The sequence below is a fragment of the Leuresthes tenuis genome, unplaced genomic scaffold (assembly GCF_036924035.1).
Source record: "Leuresthes tenuis unplaced genomic scaffold, fLeuTen1.0.hap1 SCAF_3, whole genome shotgun sequence".
In the NCBI taxonomy this organism is placed as follows: Eukaryota; Metazoa; Chordata; class Actinopteri; order Atheriniformes; family Atherinopsidae; genus Leuresthes; species Leuresthes tenuis.
The window spans coordinates 16544977-16569357 of NW_027325357.1; the positions used below are offsets into that span (position 1 = coordinate 16544977).

Genomic DNA, 24381 nt, shown 5'->3' on the forward strand with positions numbered 1-24381 from the left:
TTTCCCATCTCACAGATGACTTGCACACACCTCTGTGGGAAGGTGCCTCATCATAATTTCATGTGAAAGCCTTGTATTTGCGAAGACCTGTGCAGAATCCGAGCCACAGTTCAGACGGAGAGCAGAGCAGTGGGAAGAGACAGCAGTGCAATCAGTTGGCTGGTTGGGACACTCCCACTGTTAGAGGGTGGGAGCCTCGACACGACCAAACACTCCTTAAGGGTCTAAGTGATGAATTATACGTTAGTATAATTCTGCAGAGCTTGTGAAGTTTTACATCAATTTGTTTTTATGCCATATTCTACTCTTTCTTGCCCTGAGGATGTGTTTTCTATGCACAACTCCTGAATTCAAACCTTCAGGACCTGTATCTACTCTGTAGGATCAGCTTCTAAAATCATATCTCAGTCCAAACTACTCCTCATAAGCAAATACTAAACATGTCTGGCTCTGCAAGTTAAGGAAAGTTTCAAGATTCAAACGTCTGTTTATCATCAATCATCATGAAAACCACTGTATATGACTCAATGATGTAATCACACCTCTCCATATTTATTCTCTAAAATTCTCTAAACTTTTAGGGGGATTAAGCTTATCCTGACTTTAACTTTTAGGCTGAGGCATAGGCCTACATGTGAATGTCGATACCACCGTTAGATATGCTAAATATGGGGCTAAAGCCATATATCAGTTAACTTAGTTTAGTTTAGCTTAACTCAGCTTAGTTTAGCATAAAGTTAAGGAAACGTGAAAGCTAGCCTGTGTCTGTAGAAAAGTAAAAGAAAACCATCAGTGAACACGCATTTGTTTATTAAAGACAGTAAGAAGTCACATCATTCTAAGGGGACTAATAAGCCATCATCACTGCCTCCAGCAGCTTAACTTTAGTTTCGTAATCATTGTACAGGCTCAACAGTGGCACATTTCCTCTTATCTAACGCTCAAGTGTGTTCCCCAAAATGTCAAACTATTCCTTTAATGTTTCTTAAAGGAGCAGCGTATAGTTTATGATGATTTGAATACTGATGAGTCGTTCTTTTTTTTTTTTATGCCCTCCCCTCCATACAACATTCGGCTGACAGCTGTTTGTTCCAAAGAAGGACAGGATGCTCGTAAGAGAAAAAGTGTGGGGTGCAGTGCTTTTATGTTTATTTCATCTAAGTTTTTGTCAGCTTCTTGGCAGCAGATATTTGTTTGCGTTTGTTTTTTTTTTGTATGTAATTGTAGAGTTCACATTATTATTATAATTATTATATTTTAAACTCAACGCAGTCTGTAAAATCAGTGCTTCTAATGCACTATAATCATGAGCCCTTCAGCTGAAGTAGCCAGCAGGGGTTTTTTTATAGTGAGAAGTACAGTAGAAGTAAAGCCTTTTTGTCGTTGCTGATATTAAGCTAAACTCACCCACCACTTGCTTGACCTTGCTCAGGGATATTTTGGGGACGCCTGGAATGTGTTCGACGCCCTGGTAGTGATTGGCAGCATAGTAGACATTGTTCTCAGTGAGATTGATGTAAGTAAGCTCAGCTACAGTAGGCCACTCATTACTCTTTCACCTCTTCCTCTCCTGGTCACCTCGACGGCGGGTTTGATTGGTAGATTTGTGGCGTTTAATCTGATTTTTCCTAATGTATCTCTATTTCTCTTTCTCTCTCTCCTCCCCTGACCCTGTCATGCTCACTTTTGACTTATTTTCTTCCTTCCTTTTATTTTCCACTCTTCTCTGATTATCCGTCTGACTCTCTGTCCCCATCATTTTATTTTTTTAATCGTCTTTGATTGCCATCTTTACCCCTACACGGTGACTTTAAATAGCACTATTTCGCTGATGCTTGGAACACATTTGATGCCTTAATTGTTGTCGGTAGTGTCGTCGACATTGCCATCACTGAAGTTAACGTAAGTACCACCTTCCTCTGACTCCTAAGTTGAACTGAAGCCTTACAGTTGAAACGCATGGCAAGTGCCTGTGCAAATAGCTTGAATTTAAACACATTGTGGTTACATTTTACAAGCAGAGCAATGAAGTTGTATTTTTCTGGTAAACCAAAAAAGAAAATCACACTGCACATAAGGAGCCGCTGACTTTTGAGCCATTTTGTAAAGCTTCAGTTTGACTTTCAAGTACATATACATATATATATATGTATATATATGTATATATATGTATATATATGTATATATATGTAATCCGTGCTGCATTGAATTAATCTGACTTATACTTATCTTGTTTAAATACTGCTTTCTCCACGTGTATGATGGCCTTGGTTTTGATGTTTGTTTCTTTTTTCTTCTTTCTGCATATCATGACAAAATGTATGATGAACCTGCTGATTGTTTACCTGTGAACATAGCAATGTCAAAAACAGGAGTCGCTCACATTCCTTTGTGAACTGAGGCCTGTATTTGGTTCACAGCAGGATGGTTTCTAATTCTTACTTTTGTTTATTTTGTTCCCATAGAAACTTGTAGAGGCAAGTATAGCAATGACCAAATATGTTTGCTTGTGTGTAACCCGTTGTTGATATCAACTTTATCTTTGCAACCCCTTCACAGTTGAACACAAACTAAATTACTAACAAAATGCTTTACTGATCAGGGCAAAGATAGATTTTAGTGATCTTGCAGCCCAGTAAGTGTTTTCATTGCCAGCTTATCACAACTGATCACGGCCAATTATCTCGCTAATTCCATGTCGCTATTATATCCTTTACTTCACCTAACAAAAAAAAACAAAAAAAAAACCCAACCAGCTACCCTTCTCCTCATAGCTTCTCTCTGCAAAAAAAACACCAAAAGCAAAGTCGGCTTTGTTGTTTGGTGCTCGGCCAAATAGTTTAAGAGACTTGAGGTTTGAGTTCGAAGGATTCAGCAAAAATCCGGAGAAACCAAATTTCTGCTGCACACGTTGAAGGCGCTTGCTTTAGGGGGCAGTGTACCATGAAATAGGTGCTCGGCTTGACCCTCTTTCTCTGTTCCGAGTGACCTGATGTCTGAGCTGCAGTGCTGTTTTTCTGGAGCAATATATCACATTTTCAGTGTTGTGTTTTACAACGTGTGTCTGCATGAGTGTGTTAATAAGCAGTAACTTTGTTTCAAGCATACGGTAGTGATGTTTATTTTTTAGGTTACTCAGTGTTATGCATGTGTGTGTTTTACCTGTGTGCAGTTTGTACTTTAGGTGTGAGTGTATGCAGGAGTGTGTGTGTGTGTTGTGATTGTGGGGAACATGACATTGATTTCACTAATGCTGTCATTGTGGTTTTTTTCACACCTTTCATTGCATTTATTTCTGATTTGCATGGCATGTGTGTTGTTCAGGCACTGTTGCATTTACTCATAACAGCTCGTCTGTTATGAGTTAGAATTATAATATGTTAGTAGTTTTGCTACTTTTGTCCAGTTATTAGTCGAGTAACATTTAAGATTTTTTCACCTGAACACTGTGACGTCTCCAAATGCATGCTGGGGTGTCAGACCATCACTTCATCCTAACATCCTTTTCATATCCCGCCTCTCGCAGATGGCACTCGGTCACCCACTCCATTCCCCTCCGGTCAGTGTTTTCCATAGAGCCTTGTAAAGTTTGGACTTTCTTTTTTGTCTTTTTGCTTAATCATTACCTCCAGACAGAATGGCCCTGGAGCTCAGAGCTTGGAGGCTCTACACAACATTAAGGATAATTCAAAGCAGAATTTTTAAAGTTTATTCTCTACGTGAATTCATAATAAAAGTTGAGATTTTTCCAAACATCATCATTTACGTTCCTTAAAGTTGTGTTGGGCACAGTGGCTTTGCATACAGCTGATATAATGCATCAAGAATTAGGGAGCAAATGAAGTTTATGCAGCTGCCAGGAAGGAAATCAAAAGCTTTCTGAGCAACTACAACTTATGCTTCAATTTTAATCCCCAAACTGAGGTCAAACTCTTTCATCAGTAACAATGCACATTAAGCAGGTAAGATCGTGTGATCTAAAAGTGTATTGGCAGATCAGAAGACACTAATTGGTTCTGATTTTGTACGTTCTCAAAGAGTGTGGATTAATGCAGATGAGTCTGAGGTTCTTTGATGATCTTGTGTTTGTGTCTCTGTGAGTGATTGTTCCTGTGTTTTGTTCTGTCTTCCTGTAGTGAGCTCTTAAAGCTCAGAATGGAGCTCATATGTAGCGCAGGTGTGTAGACTCCAGTGAGGTGCATGAACTCTCCAGAAACTCTCTCTACTTTCTTCCTCTGTTTACCGCTCTGTCTTTCTTCTCCCTCATATTTCTGTCTGTTTCTTTCATTTCTGGCCCAGCATTGGTCTCAATCGCGAGTCTCCTCCTCTCTGTCTTTCTCTCCTCCCCCGCTGTCGTTCATTTACGTCTCTCTGCACCGGACTGTGAGAGCGCCCTGCTGTGGCAGTTTTCTTGCAGGGCACTACTGGCATGCATGAGTTGCTGCACTGCTATGAGATCACCACTGGCTCCACATCATTCAAATGTCTTGCGTGTGCGTGCAGTGCTAACCCCAGCAATTATGGCGATGCGGAACGCATGCTCCATCAGCGCTGCGGCCAGGATTACCTAAAGAACCTCCTCAAGCTAATTCAACTTTTATTTAATCATTTTTGCTCATTTTGCATCTCATTCTGATGGTTTGTTGTGATGAAAGAATGGAATAAAGCCGTATCTGTCTGAATTATCTCATGTTTTCAGTGCTGAGCCTTTTTAGCATTGAGTTAAGCTCTTTATTTTGTTGAAGAACCACATTTATCAGTCAAGCTACCACCACTATGACTGATGTTTCTGTTATCTTGCACCTGGAATTTCTCTGTGCACAAATAATCAGTGGTTTACGGCTGACATAATATTATATGGTGTGGGCAACATGAACTGCAAACATTAACAGGTTGTATGGGTGTGGATCAGTGTGATTGCAATTTGTTTGGTAACCCAACATATTTGGTTAAAGTTGTTAAAGACCAGAGGAGAGTGAGCATCGCACATGTACAGTGCTTTCATCATGTCATGATTTCACAACATTCGCTGTCAGTTAGTGAGCTTCTCATGGACATTGTTTAAATTCCACCAGACTCACCATGAATTCCATTTGATTCCATCAGCACCTAACATCACACTGGGGGAGTGATAAAGTTGTGTGCCAGTCTTACATGTTGATGTGCATCAGTCTGACATGTACTGTTAAGTCCTACATAGAAATGTTAAGCTTTAAACTTGTTTCGTGGCAGTTGTTTTAAAGTGTTAAGATCATTTCTGTCATTATACTAAGTGTGCATAGACAGTGGTAAATGAGTGTCTGTCTTTGTCATAGTGAAACTATAAGACATTTTTGTCCTGTCAGTGAGAAGAGTAGTGACTTTGTTCTGTCTACGTCTTGACTGACGTGCACTGGCGTTTTGTGACTAAAACTTCAAATGTAATGTGTTTGGCCCAATGTGTGTGAGACCTGCGAGCTCTTTACAAGTCATTAATACAGGTCTTTGATTTTAAAGCCAACGGAGGCTCCTCAGGTGGATGAGTTGGGGGTAAGATGCTCCGCCCCCTGCCCCCTGCCCCCTCCGCCCCCTCAGTCAGGGCCATGCCATGTTTGAATTTGCATTTCTTCGTTTGTTATTCTGTTGTCTTCTTCATCTTTGATGATCTATTGCTTTTTTGAGTTTTGTTTATCTTGCCATCTCAAGGTTTTCATTTCCTATACTTTTCTTTTTCGTCACCCCCGTTTTGTAAGATCATTTTGCTTATCTCCTCAAAACATTTGCTTTATGTTTTCCTAAATGTTTGGAGTTATTTTGAAGAAGCGTGTGTCACTCAAACGTGACGCTTGTATCCAGTTAGGTGGGAGTGGCTCCGAGCCGCTCTTCACGTTTGTACTGTTGACACTGCAACGTGGTCCCTGCCACGGTACTGGTGTGGGGTAGTGACCCACGGATGACCCCTGGGATCAGGTCACCCAGCTCTGACCTGTGAACCTCCTGGCTGACCTGTTTGGGTTGGTCCCACTGTGACTCCGCATGCAGTGACTCTGGACTGAGGGTGCCATGCTTGTGCAGATCTGTCCTGTCAAGTATGGCAAGGTTTTCTCCAGCATGCTTGCCTCCTTGCTTCCTCCCCTGTAGGTCTGCACAGTGGCAGAGAACCTGACAGTGCTTTCTACGCAGACTTAACAGAAACATATCAGCTGCAGCGAGCTACACTGCACGGAATCTGCATTATGTTTAAAAGTTTAAAAAAAGTTTAAAAGCTGCCTAAAATGTACAATATGGAATTAAATATGCTGTAGAGAATAACTGCATTTAATAGATGCTGCCAGCAACCAGAAATCCAATCAGCACAAATTTGACAACCAGCTTTGTTCATGTGTGTTCATCATGATGTGAAGATGCAGTGCTGCTCTCTCAGCCCATATGTATCTGGTACAGAGGTCTCCTTTCATCCTGCAAAGTACAGTCGGGTACTCTGTGTTCACTCTATACACTGTTGCTCATTTGGCCCATCTGACTCAGGATTGGTTCTCCACAGAACACGGAGGACAGCGCCCGCATCTCCATCACCTTCTTCCGTCTGTTTCGAGTCATGCGGCTGGTCAAACTTCTCAGCAGAGGGGAGGGCATACGCACCCTGCTGTGGACTTTCATTAAGTCCTTCCAGGTGAGTTTTAGTTTCATGAAATTATCTATTGGAGAAAGTAAAAGTCTGTCATATTGATCTTGTTTTACCTCTTTCCTGTTTTTGCCTGAAGGCTCTGCCATATGTTGCTCTTCTGATAGCCATGCTGTTCTTCATCTACGCTGTCATTGGCATGCAGGTTGGTAATTAAATGTGATAGAAAATGTTTTCCACTTCGACTTACCTGTTGTTGAGATTGTATTCAGATGGGCAAAACATGTGTTTCAGGTGTTTGGAAAGATCGCCATGGTGGACGGCACACACATTAACAGAAACAACAACTTCCAGACCTTCCCCCAGGCTGTGCTCCTTCTCTTTAGGTCCGTAACACTCCGTAGTTTTAAAAGTCAGTTCAGAAACTAGATCCGTTGTAAGCTTTTTGGTCAGTTTAATTTGCATCTGTCATGCCTGTCTGTTCTTCAGGTGTGCCACTGGTGAGGCATGGCAAGAGATCATGTTGGCCTGCATGCCAGGAAAGCTGTGTGACCCGGAGTCAGACTACAACCCTGGGGAGGAGATGACATGTGGCAGTGGATTTGCAATAATTTACTTCATTACCTTCTACATGCTTTGCGCTTTCTTGGTATGTAGACAAAAAAAAGGCTGCTGTGTTCTGCTTGTATGTAATTTTGCTTAATGTTGCGGTATCGTTTGCGGTATCGGTATTATGCCATAATTTTCACATGCAACTTTATTTTCCCCTCCACCAACTTATTTCGAGTGTGTTGCTGACATCAAAGTCTGCGTTTATTTTGTAAATACGACAAAGTTTGCCAGTGAAGACACTAAAAGTCAGTTCCTTTAGTCTTTAAATTTCTGTTTAATAAAGGTTCGAAAGAATTAACAAATGACAGATTTAAGTTTTTGTGACATCTTAGAAAACTTCCCAGCTTGTCTGGAATGGGGTTTGTACAAAATTGGTGGTATTTGAAGAATCATCTGTTTGTGCAACAAAGAGACAACAGCAAGCATGGCAGTATTGTAATATAGTATTGCAGCTGGTTATATCGATGTATCTCTATTGTTTTTATGCAGCTAATGGTAATTTCTCTCATTTTGAAGACAGTTTTGATTGAAGACATCATTTTGATGCAGTACAGTTTGTTTCAGTATAATACGAACACATAAAAGTACTGTCACAAATACACAAATGCAATTTTCTTCTATTTTTCCAGATCATCAATTTGTTTGTGGCCGTCATTATGGACAACTTTGACTATCTGACCCGTGATTGGTCGATTCTTGGTCCTCACCACCTTGATGAATTCAAGAGAATTTGGTCAGAGTACGATCCTGAGGCAAAGTATGTGCTTTGTTACTTAAAATTTGTGTTTATGTGCAGCCGTTTGACTCACTGTCAGAGAGTTTCCTAAAGAGGCTGTCTTTTTTCTCATGTAGAGGCAGAATTAAACATCTGGATGTTGTGACCCTTCTTCGTCGTATCCAGCCTCCTCTCGGATTTGGCAAACTGTGTCCTCACAGAGTAGCTTGCAAGGTCCCCTCACACTCCTTCTAATACAATTCTGATCACACATTTCTGTCAGAAATGCTGATAATGATTACTACCCTAACATGTTAAAGGTCTGTAATTTTCTTTTTCTTTCAGAGGCTGGTTGCCATGAACATGCCTCTGAACAGTGATGGCACCGTCATGTTTAACGCCACTTTGTTTGCTCTGGTTCGGACAGCCCTGAAAATAAAAACAGAAGGTATTAGCTGAATGTGAACCGCAGCACTTTGTTCCACTCCTGAAAAATGTAGAAATGACTCCTAACACAGGGTCAATTTTTTGCTAAATGCTGTGATGGCATGACTTTGACATGGCTATGGACAGAACACTGGGTTCTCAGGGACGTTTGTTTCCATGTGATGCAGGTAATCTAGAGCAGGCCAATGAGGAGCTGCGGGCTGTCATCAAGAAAATCTGGAAGAGGACCAGCATGAAGTTGCTGGATCAAGTGGTGCCTCCTGCTGGTGGTTAGTAGAGCCAGCCCCTCCTTGTCGATGAAATCCCGCACAAATCCTTCTGTCATAGTTCAACACACAAAGCAAGCTAAATTAGCTTACAGAGAAGCACATACACATACACACACACACACACCATATGCTGTCAAGCTGTTAACGTATAATTACTCCAAACTGCTCCTTCGTAACAGTAATCTGAATGAAACTTCAGTCACACACTTAGACTAACAAGTAAAGCTGTATTTTGCTGTTTATGCTCTGCTCATGTTCTCCTGGTTGTACCCTCAGCAGTGTGTCTTTTATCTGTGTGTATTTGATCCACACTCCTTTCTCCTGCCCTGGATGCTGACGGAGACCACTGACTATCTGCTGGGCTTTGGGCTTGCATGGCCTTGTAGACCATATTGCAAGTGCATGCTTTGTCTTTCTCACTAATATCTCTGTTCCCTCTCTCTGCTGTCACTGTCTCTCTGAGTCACTCTGTTGTCTCAATCTCTTGTCCTTTCTCACCGCCTGAGCTTTTACAGCTTATTCTCCTCACACTTCTATCTCTGTGTCCAAAACTGTGAAGCACTTCAGAATATTCTGAAGCAGTTCTGTTTTAGGGTGGTGGCATGGAACTAGTGTTGCCTCTCTGTCCAATCTCTGTCCCCAGCGTGCTTGTTCAAAGTGATTCAGACCCCTGCTTCAGAATGATTCTCACGCACTTTCGCACACACTATTGAGATTTACAAAAACGGGTTAAAAAACGTACATGCAAAACCCCCCCCCCATCCACAGCTTCAAGTGCAGCATTTCATGTTAGGCGTACATCAGGCTTACAAGAGTGCAAACAGATGAATTTACAGAAGTATACCAACACGTATGATGCTTACTGCGGACGTGCATGTTTGCATGTGCTAAAGCAGAACATTTAACGTTATTGTTGGGTATTTAAGAAAGAATTGGGTTCAAACACCCGCTTACCAGCAAAAAAAAGTGAACACTTTGATGTAGCGTCACAGAGATAAAAAATCTTTATGACATAGATATATTTTCTTTATTTAGGAGAGCTGATTTAACTGATTTTGAAACATATTTTTAAGGCATGCATTCAAATCCATTTTTCTTCAGTTAAGTCCTATTTTTGATGGATTTTTTGTAATTGCAACAGTGATCACTCACAGCTTGAATTGGTGTTTGAACATTAATTGCTCTAATTGAATTAATCACATTTAAAATTATACATACACTTTTGAAAGGTTGTACAGAAATGTACAGAAACACACACACACACAAAGTGAAGACAATTTCTGTCCCTCTTGAAGTACAACAAAGGATCCTACTGTAGGTGGCGCGCACTGAGGTACAGTATATACACCATCAAGATGGATGTATATGATTTGGAGATCAATTATTTGATTTTTTGAGACGGCCTCACTTGTCTACCATCCTAAGCCGACGGAGCCACATTTTTTAAGGGGAATGGACGTGGGAGGAGTATAGCCTCCCCTTCTAACTCCCAGGGTGCTGTGTGTCGTGACCTGCTGACACAGGAAGCGTTTGTGTGGTCTGTTCACTCAGATGATGAGGTAACCGTGGGGAAGTTCTATGCCACTTTCCTGATACAGGACTACTTTAGGAAATTCAAGAAACGTAAAGAGGAAGGCCTGGTGGGTGCACACCCTTCCCAGAACAACACAGCCATTGCCTTGCAGGTAAGCTCTCGGGTGCATCTGTGAGAGTGTGGTGTGTGAAAAACGGGCCGCCCAAAAACTTTGTGAGAATGGATGTTTTGAGATTGTTAAGTCTGTAACATGTCTTTGTGCATTTCATTCAGATATCATCAAGTGTGCTAATGTTATGGTTTATGATCCAGCAGGGCGTTCATGAGCTTGGTGTACAGTATGAATCTGTTTCTGTGATTTTTATGTGTCCTATGTGTGCTTTTGGTATTTGTGTCGCCGTGTCTTTAAATATCATACATGTTGATGTTAAGCATGTGCCATTTCATGTCTTGTTGCAACTCACAATTCATTAAATTCACAAAGCTTGTGGCCATTTCTGTTACCTTACAAAGAATGATATATGACCTTTGTCCCCATATATCGTAAATATCAGACAGTAAACATCATCTAGTTTCTTTAAGATCAAATCTTTGTAAATGTTATGCGGATTTGGTTATACATACCTATAAAGGAAAGGACTGGAGGAAAATACATTTTTCAAGCAATAACAACACAGTCAGTGTGACAGAAAGCTAGATGCAGCTAAAGACATTTCAGCTTAATAATTTCCACAGTATTCAAGAGAGCACATCTGTCTGTCTCTGTGTTCTCATCTCTGTCAGTCTGTCAGTACTGTGAATGTCAGGTGGTGCATAGCACAGGCGCGTGTATGTTCCGAATGTGTGCTGCTTGTGACTGTATGGTGTCAGATTTGTAAGATGGAGGTCCCAGCCGTAGTGCTTAGCCCTCTTGTTGTCATGGTTACAGGCTGGCCTTCGCACGCTGCATGATATCGGGCCCGAAATTCGCCGAGCGATATCATGTGATCTGCAGGATGACGAACTAGTAGACTTTATTCCAGAGGAAGACGAAGAAATTTATAGGGTAACTGATTTGAATTTACACAAAGGGAAATGTGTGATGCAAAGTTTAGATTTGTGCTGATGAATCATGTTTTTTTTCTTGGTGATGTAGCTCACAAAAAAAGAGGGGAATATACACAGAAACACAACATAGCTAAATCCGAAAATGGACATTTGAATTCTAAATTTTAGAGCCTGTTTTTATGGGGTTTTACTTAGATTTAGTTTGTGTTTTTCCTCCATTTCAATTCCAAAAAACTAAAAAGTGCTGTCATTATGCTCACATATGTCATACCATGAACCAGCTTCTAAACTTACTTTTGCTCATATGATTTCTGAAACGATACCTGTTCTCAGACTTAACATCAATAGCATTTGTGCTCCGCTGTTCAAAGCTCTGGTGGTTTTACTTTGAGCATTCCTTCGCAGCGTAACGGCGGACTTTTTGGTAACCACCTCATGAATGGCGGCCATCGGCGATCCAATGGGCATCAGACCAATGCCACCCAGCGGCCTCTGCAGGTGCAGCCTCCACCCCATTACGCTCACATGGAGCAGCCAGTGGGGCGCCTGTCTCGAGCTAACGCAATGTCCCATCCCAACCACCACCATCACCACCACCACCATCACCACCGCCACCACAACTCCTACGGCAAGTCTCCCAAATCTACCAACATCAACCTCAACAACGCCAACGTGTCCAGTCTTCCCAATGGAGGACACCATCGCTACTACGAACATGCACCTCCCAACGGCTACCCAGGACTACGCAGCTCCTATTATGACTACGACAAGCCGCGGACGCCGCAGGGTCAAAGGTATCCACACTGATCACGCCGAACTAAAATACCTCATCAGTCCAGACTGATCCTCTTTTAAACACCCACTGTCGTGCCCTCTGTCTCTGAGCGTATTTTGCTCCTATAATTTGTCACATGTTAAAATTACAAGTGAACTAAACATGTAAAATCCCATCAAGAAGTTCTCAATATAGATCAGAACTTTGTATACAGTAGCAGAGAAGAAGAAATCTTCTTTCTTAAGTCAGCACTCTGTACTGGTTATTTCTGAAAAGCCACACAGTAAAGGCATTCATTCGTTGCAGAATAGGCAGATTTTATAGGGTATCAATTACTCATTTATGTTTCAGTTTACCGAAATGTTAGAGGGATTCAAATCTGAGCTCAAAGAGCTCAAAAGGAACGTGTTACGAACGTGTTTTGAATTGACTGCCAACTCAAAAAGTCTGAAGAAACTTTGTTTGGGGCCAAAAATACCTAATTCAAATTTGCAGAGTAATTATGCATCGTTCCAATTTTCACATCTTAACTTCAAGTAATGCCTTTTTCAGTGTACCTCGGAAATGGAAAGTCTACACTCTTTTGTTCCTAGTCTTTGCTTTGCTTAACAGCTAATTCTGACTAGTAATCATATAGTTCGCTTAACTTAAGACATAAGTGAGCTGAATATGCTCTACCAGTACTTTGTTTAAAGTTTTATATCCCAACTCAAGAATCCAAGTTCCTCTTGGCACTTGTCAGATACCCTGACCAGTTGTTGTCTCTGTACCTCGGTGTTCCTGTTGACCTGTAATGACATGCTTCAGGGTTTATTGAGTGCAATTTGCCACTAAATTTGCGTTTGAATGGTTGCACAAAGCTGTACTTCGAATCTCAAATCAGGTCCACCGCCTGGAAGTGTGGTTCGGGGTGGAGTCCAGTGGCTTACTCACCCCCCTTAAACAGGCTACTTTGAACTGAGGTGTAAAGACAAAGGGTTGAGAAGGAAGCTGTCCTACTATTACCAAAGCATGTCACAGACTTTAGCAAATTGTATTGAAGTAATTATTTCATGTTGTTCCACTTTTCAGCTGAGACACTTTCTTGCTCATTTCATGCATATAACGTCAGTTATATGATGGCATATTTCTGAGGAGATTAAAAAAGAAATGTTTCTCTGAACTAAGTTCTCGCTGCAATAAGACGACCTCAGGACATTGTTTTCTCCAGAAAGGATCTCTCCCACAGGCAGATTCTTATCAGCCCTTCCACAAACCTTGACTGTTAACCCTCCATTCTGTGATGAACCACAAGTCAGCATTCATTCTGACAGTTCATTTCACAAGTTACCAACAGTTCGTTCCTTTTCTGATTTCCCATGCTCTGTTCCGTCGGCTGCTCCAGAGCTGGATCCATTTCTCTTGAGTGACAACAAATTTGGTGGACAATTTCGTTGCTGCCTCTTTACGCGAGAGGAATGATTCTTATCTTAAAGACAGAAAATGAAGTAGTCATCCAACACTGGAGCTGTCACATTCCACCCCTCTCTGTTCTCCTTATACATATATATGAGAATGCTGTATATGTTTCATATACTGTATGATATATATGTCACCCTTTGTCCACCCTGTTCTCTGTGTCCTCTCCTTCTCCCTTTCTCCTTAATTAAAATGCTTTCTCTCAACCATCCCACTGCTTTCTTGGACAGAAGGCGCTACTATGAGACCTATGTTAGGTATGTTGTTTCTCTAGGTTTGGTTTCAGCAATATGCATCAACAGCAACAGAAGGATTACTTTTGTTTGTACTTTTTTATTTTGACATGGTTTTCGACCTTTGAATGGTTGCATCCTTGCTAAGTCCACATTATGTGCTACATGTCGGCCAGTTATTTGTCTGGTTGTCATCCATCTCTGTTAGTACACAGTTGTCTCAGTGCTTTGAATTAAACTAAGCTGCCGGCATATAAGTAATTTCATGCCAAAACATCTAACCCTCCCAGTTTCTGACAGATTTTTTTGAAAAGATTCATGTGAAGTTCATGTGAAATCTTAAAACTCTACTTCTTTAACTTCTTTAGTTTTGCGTTTCGTTTAATTGTTTTGGTTCACTCGAAACCTCACTTATCACTCATTTTATATTTTATATTTGATTTGGCTGAAATTTGTCCCGAACATCCACAAATCCTGATTCTACGCATCAGTTCTATGATACCCGACACATTATTCTGTCCAGCAATAAAACAGAAAATTCTACTTTTTGGAGTTTTTATTCCAAAGTGGAATAACTCATTGTATAAATGACTGAGAAATAATATTATTTCTATTCAGCAAAATGTATATTTTTCTTAAGAAAAAGATTTATTTTTCACTGTAAAACATTAAGCGACAAATGGAATGTGTTGTTTACGATTTTGTCAGTGTTCGGAACAAAAAAAAATAAAAATGAAAATAAAAAAATTTTAAAAAAATAAAAAAATTGCCAGCAATAAAAATAATAATAATAAAAAATAAGTAATTGGTGAAGAGTTGAAATAAATCTGAACAATAGTCATTAGAAGAAGGGATTAGCAGCAGAGCAGGTGGACTTTGCAAGGTCCCACAGTCTTCATACAAATTTTCATATGATTATTTTTAAGAAAATGCTTGACATGAATGGGAGAGTGCGTTAGGTTGGCATGGAGTAACCTGTCCTGGTGAGAGCTGCCCTGCTTTACGCATGCGTCAAAGTGATGCGCTTGCTTTCAAGAAGAACCAGATGCTTGAATTCAAGGAATTTTAGGAGAATGTTTTTGAAAACCTTACTACATGTGGCTACTGTTTTTTTTTTTATCTCTAACAACCCCAGCACTGCACTGCCCTACACTGATTTCTCAACACAAAGAGATCGTTTTTTCAATCTGTCTAATGGTGGATGCAATTGTTAAATTATAGACGTTTGATCTTTAGCCCAAAATATCTGCCTGTTGTCTTGGTCTGGCTGTGGTAAATATTTCTAAGAATATTCACTTGCATTGCTGCCCCTGGAGGCTTGTGTCTGCATGGCAGTGCATGGCCCCTCTCCTGGAATCCCCCTGAACAGCAGCACTCTCCACACCATAACGCCCTTGTTTTCTGACTGTCCCTCAGGTCCCACAGAGGGGATGGCCGCCACCCCACCATCCGCAGGGAGGAGGAGTTTGATGAAGACCGCTTCTCTGGGGAATATTTCAGCGGGGAGGAGTTTTACGAGGATGACAGTATGCTGTCAGGGGACAGGTATTTTTTCATCTTTATGGTGTTGTACCCTGATCGCAAGGGTATTCTTATTTTTAATGTATGGTTTTTATTCAAACTGTAAAGCGTTGTGTTTTGAAAAATGCTATACAAATAAAGTTGTTCTTATTATATTATTATTCATATTATCACAGGTATCAGACCAGTGACACAGAGTATGAGACTCCCAAAGGCTACCATCACCCTGACAGTTACTATGATGATGACGAGCAGCCTCTCTACCGCGACTCACGGAGATCACCAAAGAGAAGGCTGCTTCCTGCCACACCTCAAGGTCCTTACATCATCCTATTCCTTATCTCCTTGCATGTCTCCAAGTACAAAACTTTTTTTTTTCTTAACTGCATGCAATTTTATGGCTGTGTTGGGTTAAGAACAAAAATAAATTAGTTCTGGATGCAAAATCAAAACCAAACCTGGGTTTTATTGAAATATATTTGAAATTGGGATTAAAATTTTCCAAAAATCGGCACCTTAAAGCTTTTGAACATTTCCATCTACAGTAATGCAGTTCTTGAAAATGAGTTTATCAAGATACACAGCAGATGGCGCCAATTCTCCAGCCAGGAATGCACATGATGGTGCGATTAGATGGCATAATTAAAAGAGCGCGAGTCAAACTTAGAATGAAAAAATAGACAACTTGTGAATGAATAAACTTGATGGAAATAGAGTGGGAGCACATTAGACCATGAAAACTGAAACTACTTTCTCACAACCCTGTGTTTGCCATGTTTACTCCTTAATGCACACACACCAACAAAAATTCTCTGTACGATTTTGCCAAAGTCTTTGAGTCTTTGTAGCTTGCTGACAACGTTTCTTGCATCACTTCTATCATTGGTCCACCCTTGGCTTGTTCAGGTCACAGAAGGCCGTCCTTCAACTTCGAGTGTCTGCGCAGACAAAGTAGCCAGGATGAGCTTCCACATCAGCGTACCGCTCTACCGCTGCACCTCATGCAGCATCAGGTAAATCAGGTCTACTCCAGCCAATCATTTTAAACATGAGGTCACATTTTGCAGTTTGTTTGATTGCCCTGAACAGAAAGGTTTGACATAAAGGTGACTTACTGGTATGAAATAACTAGAGCGGAGCAGTAATAGACTGCAAAATGTGAAGAAGAAATCTAATGTATGCATTTTGTATCCCTGGCTTTCTTCTGACCTCTCAGGTTATGGCTGTAGCAGGCCTGGACTCCAGCAGAGCCCATCGCCTCTCCCCAACCCGCTCCACCCGCTCCTGGGCCACACCTCCTGCCACCCCAGCCAGCAAAGACCAGTCACCGTACTACACCCCTCTCATCCGCGTGGACCGCCCCCACAGAGAGAGTATTGTTGGCAGCCAAGTGTCTGTGCGCAAGAGCTCCTGGTACACGGACGATCCTGAGTACTCCCAGAGAACCTACTCACCTGTTCATCTGCAGGTGCCACCCGAGTACCACCACCAGTACCATCAGAAGAGAGGCAGCGCGACCAGCCTCGTGGAAGCGGTGAGTTTCAGGCTATTTGATCCCATCCTGTAGTTTTTCGAGAGGTGACAGCTTTATCTCATTGTTTTTCCTCACATTCTGTCCTGCAGGTTTTAATTTCTGAGGGACTCGGGAGATATGCCAAGGATCCCAAGTTTGTCGCTGCGACAAAGCACGAGATAGCAGATGCGTGTGAGATGACAATAGACGAGATGGAGAGTGCAGCCAGCCACCTGCTGAACGGAGGGATTGCCCCGGGTATTAATGGGGTCAATGTGTTTCCCCTTCTAACTCCAAGGGACTATGAACTGCAGGACACTGGAACCAGCTATAGTGATGAGGAACCAGAGACAGAACCCAGAGCACCTTACGAGGAGGACCTGGCAGATGAGATGATCTGCATCACGACTTTATAGCAGTGGCTGAAGAAACTTGCAGATCAGAACCTTGATAGACTTACAACCATTTAAAAAAGAAATGCATCCGTTAGCTCTGACCAAAAGAAGTGCCTTTTACACTGAAGGGAAAGGCATACAGACGAGAGACACACCACAGTAGTCCCATTCTTTTAATTGTTCTCCACCTGCCAGCAAAGGGGGTCACAGCACAGAGCCAGCTACCATACCTGCTGAGCACAGAGGGACTGACTTGACCCTCCTCTAAAGGTCTTGACGTTGAGGTGACACACAGGTGCAGGCTTCAGCCAGTCAGAGGTGAGGACATCGATGCCAGTGAAAGAGATGGACCAGCTGGCAGAGGTGTGAGATACTCTTTAGGGCGGGTCTCTTAGGGTGATGACAATCAGATGTATGATGTCATTACCTCAGTCACTTTATTAAGGTTTGGCATATCATGCAAGTTTTCAATGCAAGCATAGAGAAGCATATCTTGTCCTGTAGTTGTTAGAAAAACCTTGATCCCTTTGTTGTTAAAGCAGGCCGTTTAAAGATTGCTAAAGGTGAGTGAGAGGAGCACCAATAGAGTCATACCAGATTATGCAGGAACTAACTGTCCTACTTATAGCATCATTCAACTTGAGATGTGTACTTTTGAAGCAACAAAAGCATTTGTGACAAATGTTCTTGCAGGCAGGTTATTTTAAAATTTTAGAATAGCCTGATTAATATTTCCTAGTTGATATGCTGTAAATTGTATTATATTAACAAGAGAAACTTTGTAAAGAGATATTCTATATTTTGTAATTATGTATCATTTAAAAGATCAGCAATACGAACCCTTGTGACTCCTCTTATGCTATAAAAGCAGACTTGCATTATTTTGGGAGGTACACTACTCTGATATTTATTTGCCTTTTATGTTTTGCTGATATGCACTCTTTATTTTGCCTATGAAAACAACATTTTTAGAGATTCTGCTTTTGTGACATATCTGCACAAGATATGCAAATGACTTTGATTTCTTAGAGCAGGGGTGCATGTGTTAGTTCATGGCACTAACACCAGTTAGATTAGGTGGAAACCCCTTTAAAGGAGCATCTTTAGCAGACCTCAAGCATTCAGTGCTGAAACTTTAACCAGATACACACTTTAGTTTGCATATGTTGTGCAGGGCGTGCACAGGCATTCAAAATACATCATGCATTACCACTGCTGCTTTCTTTTTCTTTTTCGTTTGCTTCTGAGTCAAACCTAGGTTTTGTCAGCCCCTACAGAAATGCCTTTTTGCTGCTGAAAGAACTAAAAACGATAGTTGGTAGTAACAGGGATAAACTGAGGTTTCTCGAAGTTTGTGCGGGGATTTTCCATGTCGTACTCTTTGTTGATTATGGCATTCGTTAAATCTATAAATCTATGTACTTCGTAGTCACACCTTAGCCTTCATGTAGTTTGTGAGGGCTCGAAGCGTGCGGTGGCAGGAGACACATGCACACTCCCTAAGGTCGGACACTGTCCAACTTGTGTTCATGGTGGGAGGATAGAGGGTGTCCTTATGTCTGGATTATTGAGAGAGGCAAAGCAATACGAATCCCCCTTCCCCATTCTCTCTCAGCCTGCCTGGTTCTTGCATACATTATACCTCGTTAGGCAACGGTGACAACATATCATTGTCTCACCTTATCTGTTTGCACAGTGAGTCTGTGGAAGAGATGATCCCCGGATGCATAAAAATGGAGCAACTGAAACCAAGAAGACAACAAAATATCGTTTTTTTTTTTTTTTTTAAATCAGTTATCATTCATTGATCCATCTCATAAAGGATACCGGACTCTTATTTCAGGCATTAGACAGACAGTTGAAATGACCGGAGGATATTTGAGGTTGATGTGATTCGTTGTTCATGAGTGTTTGATTTGTAGGTGAGTGCGTCCCGTACTCTAATTCAACCGAATACTGTCATGAAAATGTAGGTTTTCCACTTTGTGTGCACACTGAAAGGGCTCTTTGAATTGTTTGTGAGTTAAAAAAAAAATGTGTTCTAGTCCTTTTGTTGATGACTGTCATATAAAAGGACCAATGCACATAAAAGGCACATTGTACTATTCGTAGCAATTACAGTACTGATGAACTGCAGATATGCATTATTTTGTAAAGACTTTTAAAAGTTGTGTTATACTAAAGATGAAAAGAACTTACTTTTACCTCATGTCAGGGATTCCTGAGAAAAAAAAGAAAGAAAATGTTGATTTGGTTCAGTCTATACCAATGGTATTTAAATATTAGCACATAGCTGTTTGTCTTTGCACAAGTAAATGTATAGTGCTTTTGTTTCTCCTTTTTCTAAACTGATTTGTGTATTAAGGTGAGACAATTTTGTACTTTTTGTGACTGTGGTTTAGTGGAATCTATATCTGTCATTTACACCTCACCTTTCAATGCTGGGAATGAAAGAGTATAAAAATATTTTCAAGGTGCACTGTTCCTCTGTTTCGCAGGTCGGAGGAAAAAAAATGAAGTGGTTACGTACCAGTTTACAGAGAAACAAATATTCATTTAGACGTTTCTATTAGTTTTCTTCATCTTGTTATGATTATTATTACTATTACAACTATTAATGTTCAGAAAGCTGTATTAAAATAGAAGATATTGTAAAATATGTACAAACGTATGGGAAGACCCATGGTAATGTTCTCTACTTGAAAGTCTTGATATTTGCTCCTTAATGTTTTTATTCAGTAAACATCATTTCTCTTAGTAGCAAATGCTTTAATATATATATAACCCTCTAGATTTTGTATCAATCCATTTTTTGTATTTTTCATTTTATTTTGGCCTTGACTTTAATTGAATCAATACTGATATTTTGTTTTCTAACGATCATCATTGAATAAACTTATGCTGAATTACTCTTTGTGTTTATTTGTGTTCCATACGAACAAACAGCAGATATTTTTCTTGACTATCCCACGTCAAACGCTTAAATGTGAGGACGTCTACATAACGTGTGGCAAAACGGATTTGGAAACTGATTTATTTTCATCATATCTCAAAGTTGTTTCATGGGCAGTAACAGACAATTTATACATTTTAGCTTGGGGACACTTTATTTGTGATCTCCACGGTGGTTGCTGTCTCTGATGCATCATCCTCGTCCTGTGGCTCTTTCCCACAAAGCAGGAAGGGCACAGCATATTTTCGGAACTAGAAAAAATAAAAATAAAATTAAAAACAGTTCAAACAAAACAAGAAACACTTTAAGTCTCTTTTTGAAAAATGCCAAAAAAAAAACAATATTCTGTCACGTACTCTCAGCATATAGGAGGAAAAAAAGATGGTAGTGTGCTCAAAAATATTTAAAATCAATTTGATTGCATATGCTAAGTAATCAATCAATCAATCAATAAACTAACAATGATATTGACAAATTAGCAAATAAATAAACTGAATGAATCCAACAAAGCCCATGTAAGCAGATGTGAGTGAATATGTAAGCAGTGTATCCCTTCTGTGAGCCGTAGGTAAGAAAATGAATATGGTGAAACACAGTTGTGATCATGTTGATTTCACTCATAGAACTAACATAACTATATAACTAATTAATAATTAATGAGCATGTCAAATTACTCGTATTATTATGTACCTCACTTCTCATAAAGTGGTTGTGGAAATCTTTAACTCCTGCTCCGACTGTTACTGTGTGTGTGTGTGTGTGTTCAGTGTGTTTTATTATCACAAGGTGGCGCTGCTGCGATGCTCAAAAATAAGCAGAGGTATTCAGAGGTAATTCATAATCCCCTAACAATTCCAGATTCAGTCATTCGAGTAATCAGAGTGATGTTACAGCACCTGTTTGTTGAGGTAAATGTAGATGATGGGATTGTACACGGTGCTGCTTTTGGCCAGGTAAACAGGCACCGTGCCCACCAGTGGATGGATCTTTACATCAGGAATGGAGACCACAAGCATGGCCAGACTGGCATAAGGTAGCCAGCTGATCAGAAATGTCAGAACCATCAGAATCACCATGGTTGCCACCTTCATCTCCCCTTTAGCCACCGCACCCCCTTCCATACAGGCCATCTTTGATACCTGTAAAATGGAAGGCCATTTAAGGTACAATGGTCTGGCAGAGACTGAATACTGCTGTTGAATGTTTTCCTCTCTTGTCTTGTATCTGACGTTTTGGGGAAAGGGTCTTTGTCAAATTAGTACACCAGAGCTCCTTTATTTAGAATCCCAAAGTAAAAGTGAAATAAAACAGTAAAATGTGCTCAAAGTACCAGAAAGGGAAAGTGCTTGCTCTGCAAAAAAAAAGTCCATCTGTAAGAAACCATCAAATTGTGACAGCTGATGCAAAATAGAAAGAATAATATACTAATGCTGGTCAAGTTAGTTATCTCCAAGAAAGTTGAGATGTTGCATAAAGTAGTTTATGCAACATAAAAACATTAAAACCATTAAAACTCCACATTAACCAGAGTAGCAAAATCTGTGCTATTTTTTAATTTTATGGCTGCAACAAGTTTTTTAAAGAAAGGTTTGAACAAGGACGTGGACGTTCTTAAAACAACGGTTCTCAAATGATTGGGTTAATTAATCAATTTATAGATCAGTAACATTATAGGGTATGAAAAGAGCGTCCCAGAGTGACTCAGATGTAAAGATGGTGATGGGTTCATCACACTGTGAAAGACTGTGTGGGCAGGTAGTTTAAAAATATAAGTATTATGAAACACAAGTCTAAGGAATTTGGGGATGTTTTCTTATACAGTCGAGTAATGGAGCAGTAAAGATTGAGAGAATCCGGAGAAATCTTTTAGCAGTAGTCGGTTTTAGTACTTATCTAATGTAGTTTAATATAATGACAACATATTAAGATAATAAATATATATATATATTTTATACATTTTATCCCCAATTTCTGCAAACAAGTCTGTAAATGTAACTATCTTGTAAAGTGTTCAGTAGATTTATCAACTAGTTCTGAAAGGATTGAAAATAAATCTGAGTGGCTGCATGGTGATTAATGAGGGAGAAAAGAAAAGACACAGTGTTGCTACTCTGTGGACATTGGATATTTCAAATTGTGTTATGCTTATATTTGTGAAATACTGGATAATCTAATCTCGCTCTTGCCTTATAATATTTGATGACTATTGTTTTAAACCCTAATGACGTATTATAGTTTATTAGCAAAACATGTTTTGTTTTGTTTTTAATTGTACGACCATAATGTAAAATGTTTCAACTGAATAAAGTATATTGATTAAATCAATTACTTCCTTTGATAGTGGACAACTTCTCACCTTGTGTAATGTCCACATCAGCTTTGTGTAGGAAGCCAGGATCACAGCAAAAGGAAGCGCAAAGCACACAGCAAAATAAGCCACGATGTAGGATATATTATGGGGGTCTCTGTTGTGCCAGTCTGGTGCACAAGATGTCCCAACACCTTCCAGATCGTATCTGCCCCATCCAAAGAGAGGGGGTAAATTCCAGGCAAGAGACCACAGCCAGGACAAGGCAATACCTCCAACCGCATGTTTCTTTTGGAAGGTTATCTGTCCCAGAGGCTTGCATACCACAAACATCCGCTCCACTGCGATCAGAGCAACTGTGCACAGCGACGTGATGCCTGCAGGAATTTAGGAGAGCATTCTCATGAGGCCATGTGAGGGAAGAATTTAAGTAGTTACTAATTAGTTAAATATGTCAGTGTTTTACTTTACAGAAGAAAGAAAGAAAATTTATTACATACAGTACTGAACTGGTCATGCTGTTTTGTAAAATAAATTAAGCATATATTGAAGCTTTCCTAAAAAAAAAAATGTTTTTGCATCAACTGTGTGCATTTTGTAAAATAACTCACACTTAAAAATGAGCAGTTACAAAACTATTTCACCTCCTGTGGTCTTCTTTTCACTCACCGCACAAGGACACTGCAAAGCCCTCCATCACGCAGCCTGTTCTGCCCAGAGAGTAGTACCCTTGGGCATTGTTGACCACAGACAGCACTCCTCCAGTCATGGCTGTGCCCAGATCGGCCACAGCCATGTTCACCAGAGCGTAGTTGAGCGGGTGCCTCAGCTGCTTGTGCATGAGGGACACAATGATCACTGTAGCGTTGAGTATGATGGCCGGAACAGTGAAAAACGCCATGATGATGGAAAGTATGATGAAGCCAGTGCGTGACAGTGGGGGCTCCCTCTCTGGACCCACGTAGAATGAAGCATTTGGTGAAATTTCAGGAGGTTCCATGGATGCAAATCTGGAAAAAAAAAAATAGTCAGGCACCTTGTCTACTTCTTAAGCTAGTGCTGCTGGATGTTCAGTATCTCACTACTTGAGTGGGGCAGGTGAGATTAGGTACCTAGATCAAATCCTTTGGATCTGGAATTAACAAAAAGTAATTCCTCCAAATGCTTTACTTGATTGTAAAGGGACTTAAACAGGATGAAGATGCTGTGCTCCTTGCCGGCATCAGCTTACAGAGCAACCAAACAAACTCCCCTTCCAGGAATACCCTCTGCTGGTGTGAGGAGGAGCAAAAGTTGTATTAACAGTAAAGACTGATGAAGACTTGTTATCTTAGACTTAGAGTTAGACTTAACTTTATTTATCCCTTGGGATGACTCCTTCAGGGAAATTCAAGTCTCCAGCAGCTTATACGAAAAATGCAAAAAATATAAAGGATCAGCACACATTAGAATACAAAATATACTGTACAAAGTATGCAAGATACAGAAAATAGCTAAATATATGTGCCTCCACAGCACACCACAGTATAAAAGAGGACACTGGCAACCACAGACTGGTAAAACATCCACAGCAGTTTGCTGCAGATGTTGAAAGACCGCAGTCTCCTTAGGAAGTACATCCTGCCTTGTGTCTTCCCATACAGGTAGCTGACCAGTCCAATTTATTGTCCACCCACAGCACAAGGTATTTGTAGGAGTCCACACTCTCCACCTCAGCTCCCTCTAGTAGGACTGGTCTCGGCTTCTGTCTGGTCCTCCCAAAGTCTATGACCAGCTCCTTTTTCTTAGAGATGTTGAGCTCTAGGTGGTTCCGTGGCACCAAATAGCAAAGTCCCCCACCAGACTCCGATACTCCTCTCTGTTGTCCCTGATGCATCCAACGATGGCTGTGTCTACTGGTTCTTTTAGTCACTTTCCATACCCCTGCACCACATCCACCATCCACTTCCCCTCTTTCTTGCTCTTCTTAACACAAACCAGGGGTCAGTGGAGGTTTA

General features: G+C 40.6%; 2 protein-coding genes across 7 annotated transcripts in view; one reads left to right on the plus strand and one right to left on the minus strand.

Annotated features, from left to right (window-relative positions):
• cacna1da (calcium channel, voltage-dependent, L type, alpha 1D subunit, a) overlaps window positions 1-20017 on the plus strand; it is a 59774-nt gene extending 39757 nt beyond the window's left edge. For 2 of the 6 annotated variants that reach the window (XM_072382129.1, XM_072382133.1), the window contains 19 exons: window positions 1819-1902; window positions 5497-5529; window positions 6524-6652; window positions 6744-6809; window positions 6899-6990; window positions 7094-7253; window positions 7846-7973; window positions 8069-8165; window positions 8277-8379; window positions 8546-8647; window positions 10199-10332; window positions 11110-11226; window positions 11634-12022; window positions 13692-13718; window positions 15111-15239; window positions 15392-15531; window positions 16122-16228; window positions 16432-16749; window positions 16839-20017. In XM_072382129.1, coding sequence (XP_072238230.1) covers window positions 1819-1902; window positions 5497-5529; window positions 6524-6652; window positions 6744-6809; window positions 6899-6990; window positions 7094-7253; window positions 7846-7973; window positions 8069-8165; window positions 8277-8379; window positions 8546-8647; window positions 10199-10332; window positions 11110-11226; window positions 11634-12022; window positions 13692-13718; window positions 15111-15239; window positions 15392-15531; window positions 16122-16228; window positions 16432-16749; window positions 16839-17144 — 2661 coding nt within the window. In that variant the 3' untranslated portion in view covers window positions 17145-20017. The remainder of the gene's footprint in view (window positions 1-1818; window positions 1903-5496; window positions 5530-6523; window positions 6653-6743; window positions 6810-6898; window positions 6991-7093; window positions 7254-7845; window positions 7974-8068; window positions 8166-8276; window positions 8380-8545; window positions 8648-10198; window positions 10333-11109; window positions 11227-11633; window positions 12023-13691; window positions 13719-15110; window positions 15240-15391; window positions 15532-16121; window positions 16229-16431; window positions 16750-16838) is intronic. The other 4 variants (XM_072382132.1, XM_072382134.1, XM_072382130.1 and 1 more) reach the window with 3 other exon arrangements.
• Window positions 20018-20213: 196 nt separating this feature from the next.
• Window positions 20214-23384, minus strand: LOC140304150 (parapinopsin-like). The gene is made up of 4 exons (XM_072383143.1): window positions 23054-23384; window positions 22433-22761; window positions 20973-21215; window positions 20214-20327 (listed from the first exon to the last, which is right to left on the minus strand). The coding sequence occupies exons 1-4, from the start codon at window positions 23382-23384 to the stop codon at window positions 20214-20216; spliced, it is 1017 nt and encodes a 338-aa protein (XP_072239244.1).
• Window positions 23385-24381: the final 997 nt, after the last annotated feature.

Coding starts and splice junctions, on each gene's coding strand:
- LOC140304150 (XM_072383143.1), bottom strand. CDS start 23,384: ATGGAACCTCCTGAAATTTCACCAAATGCTTCATTCTACGTGGGTCCA. Junction 22,762..23,053: donor CTTTGCAGTGTCCTTGTGCG/GTGAGTGAAAAG, acceptor AAATTCCTGCAG/GCATCACGTCGCTGTGCACA. Junction 20,328..20,972: donor ACATTTACCTCAACAAACAG/GTGCTGTAACAT, acceptor TATTTTTTCTAG/TTCCGAAAATATGCTGTGCC.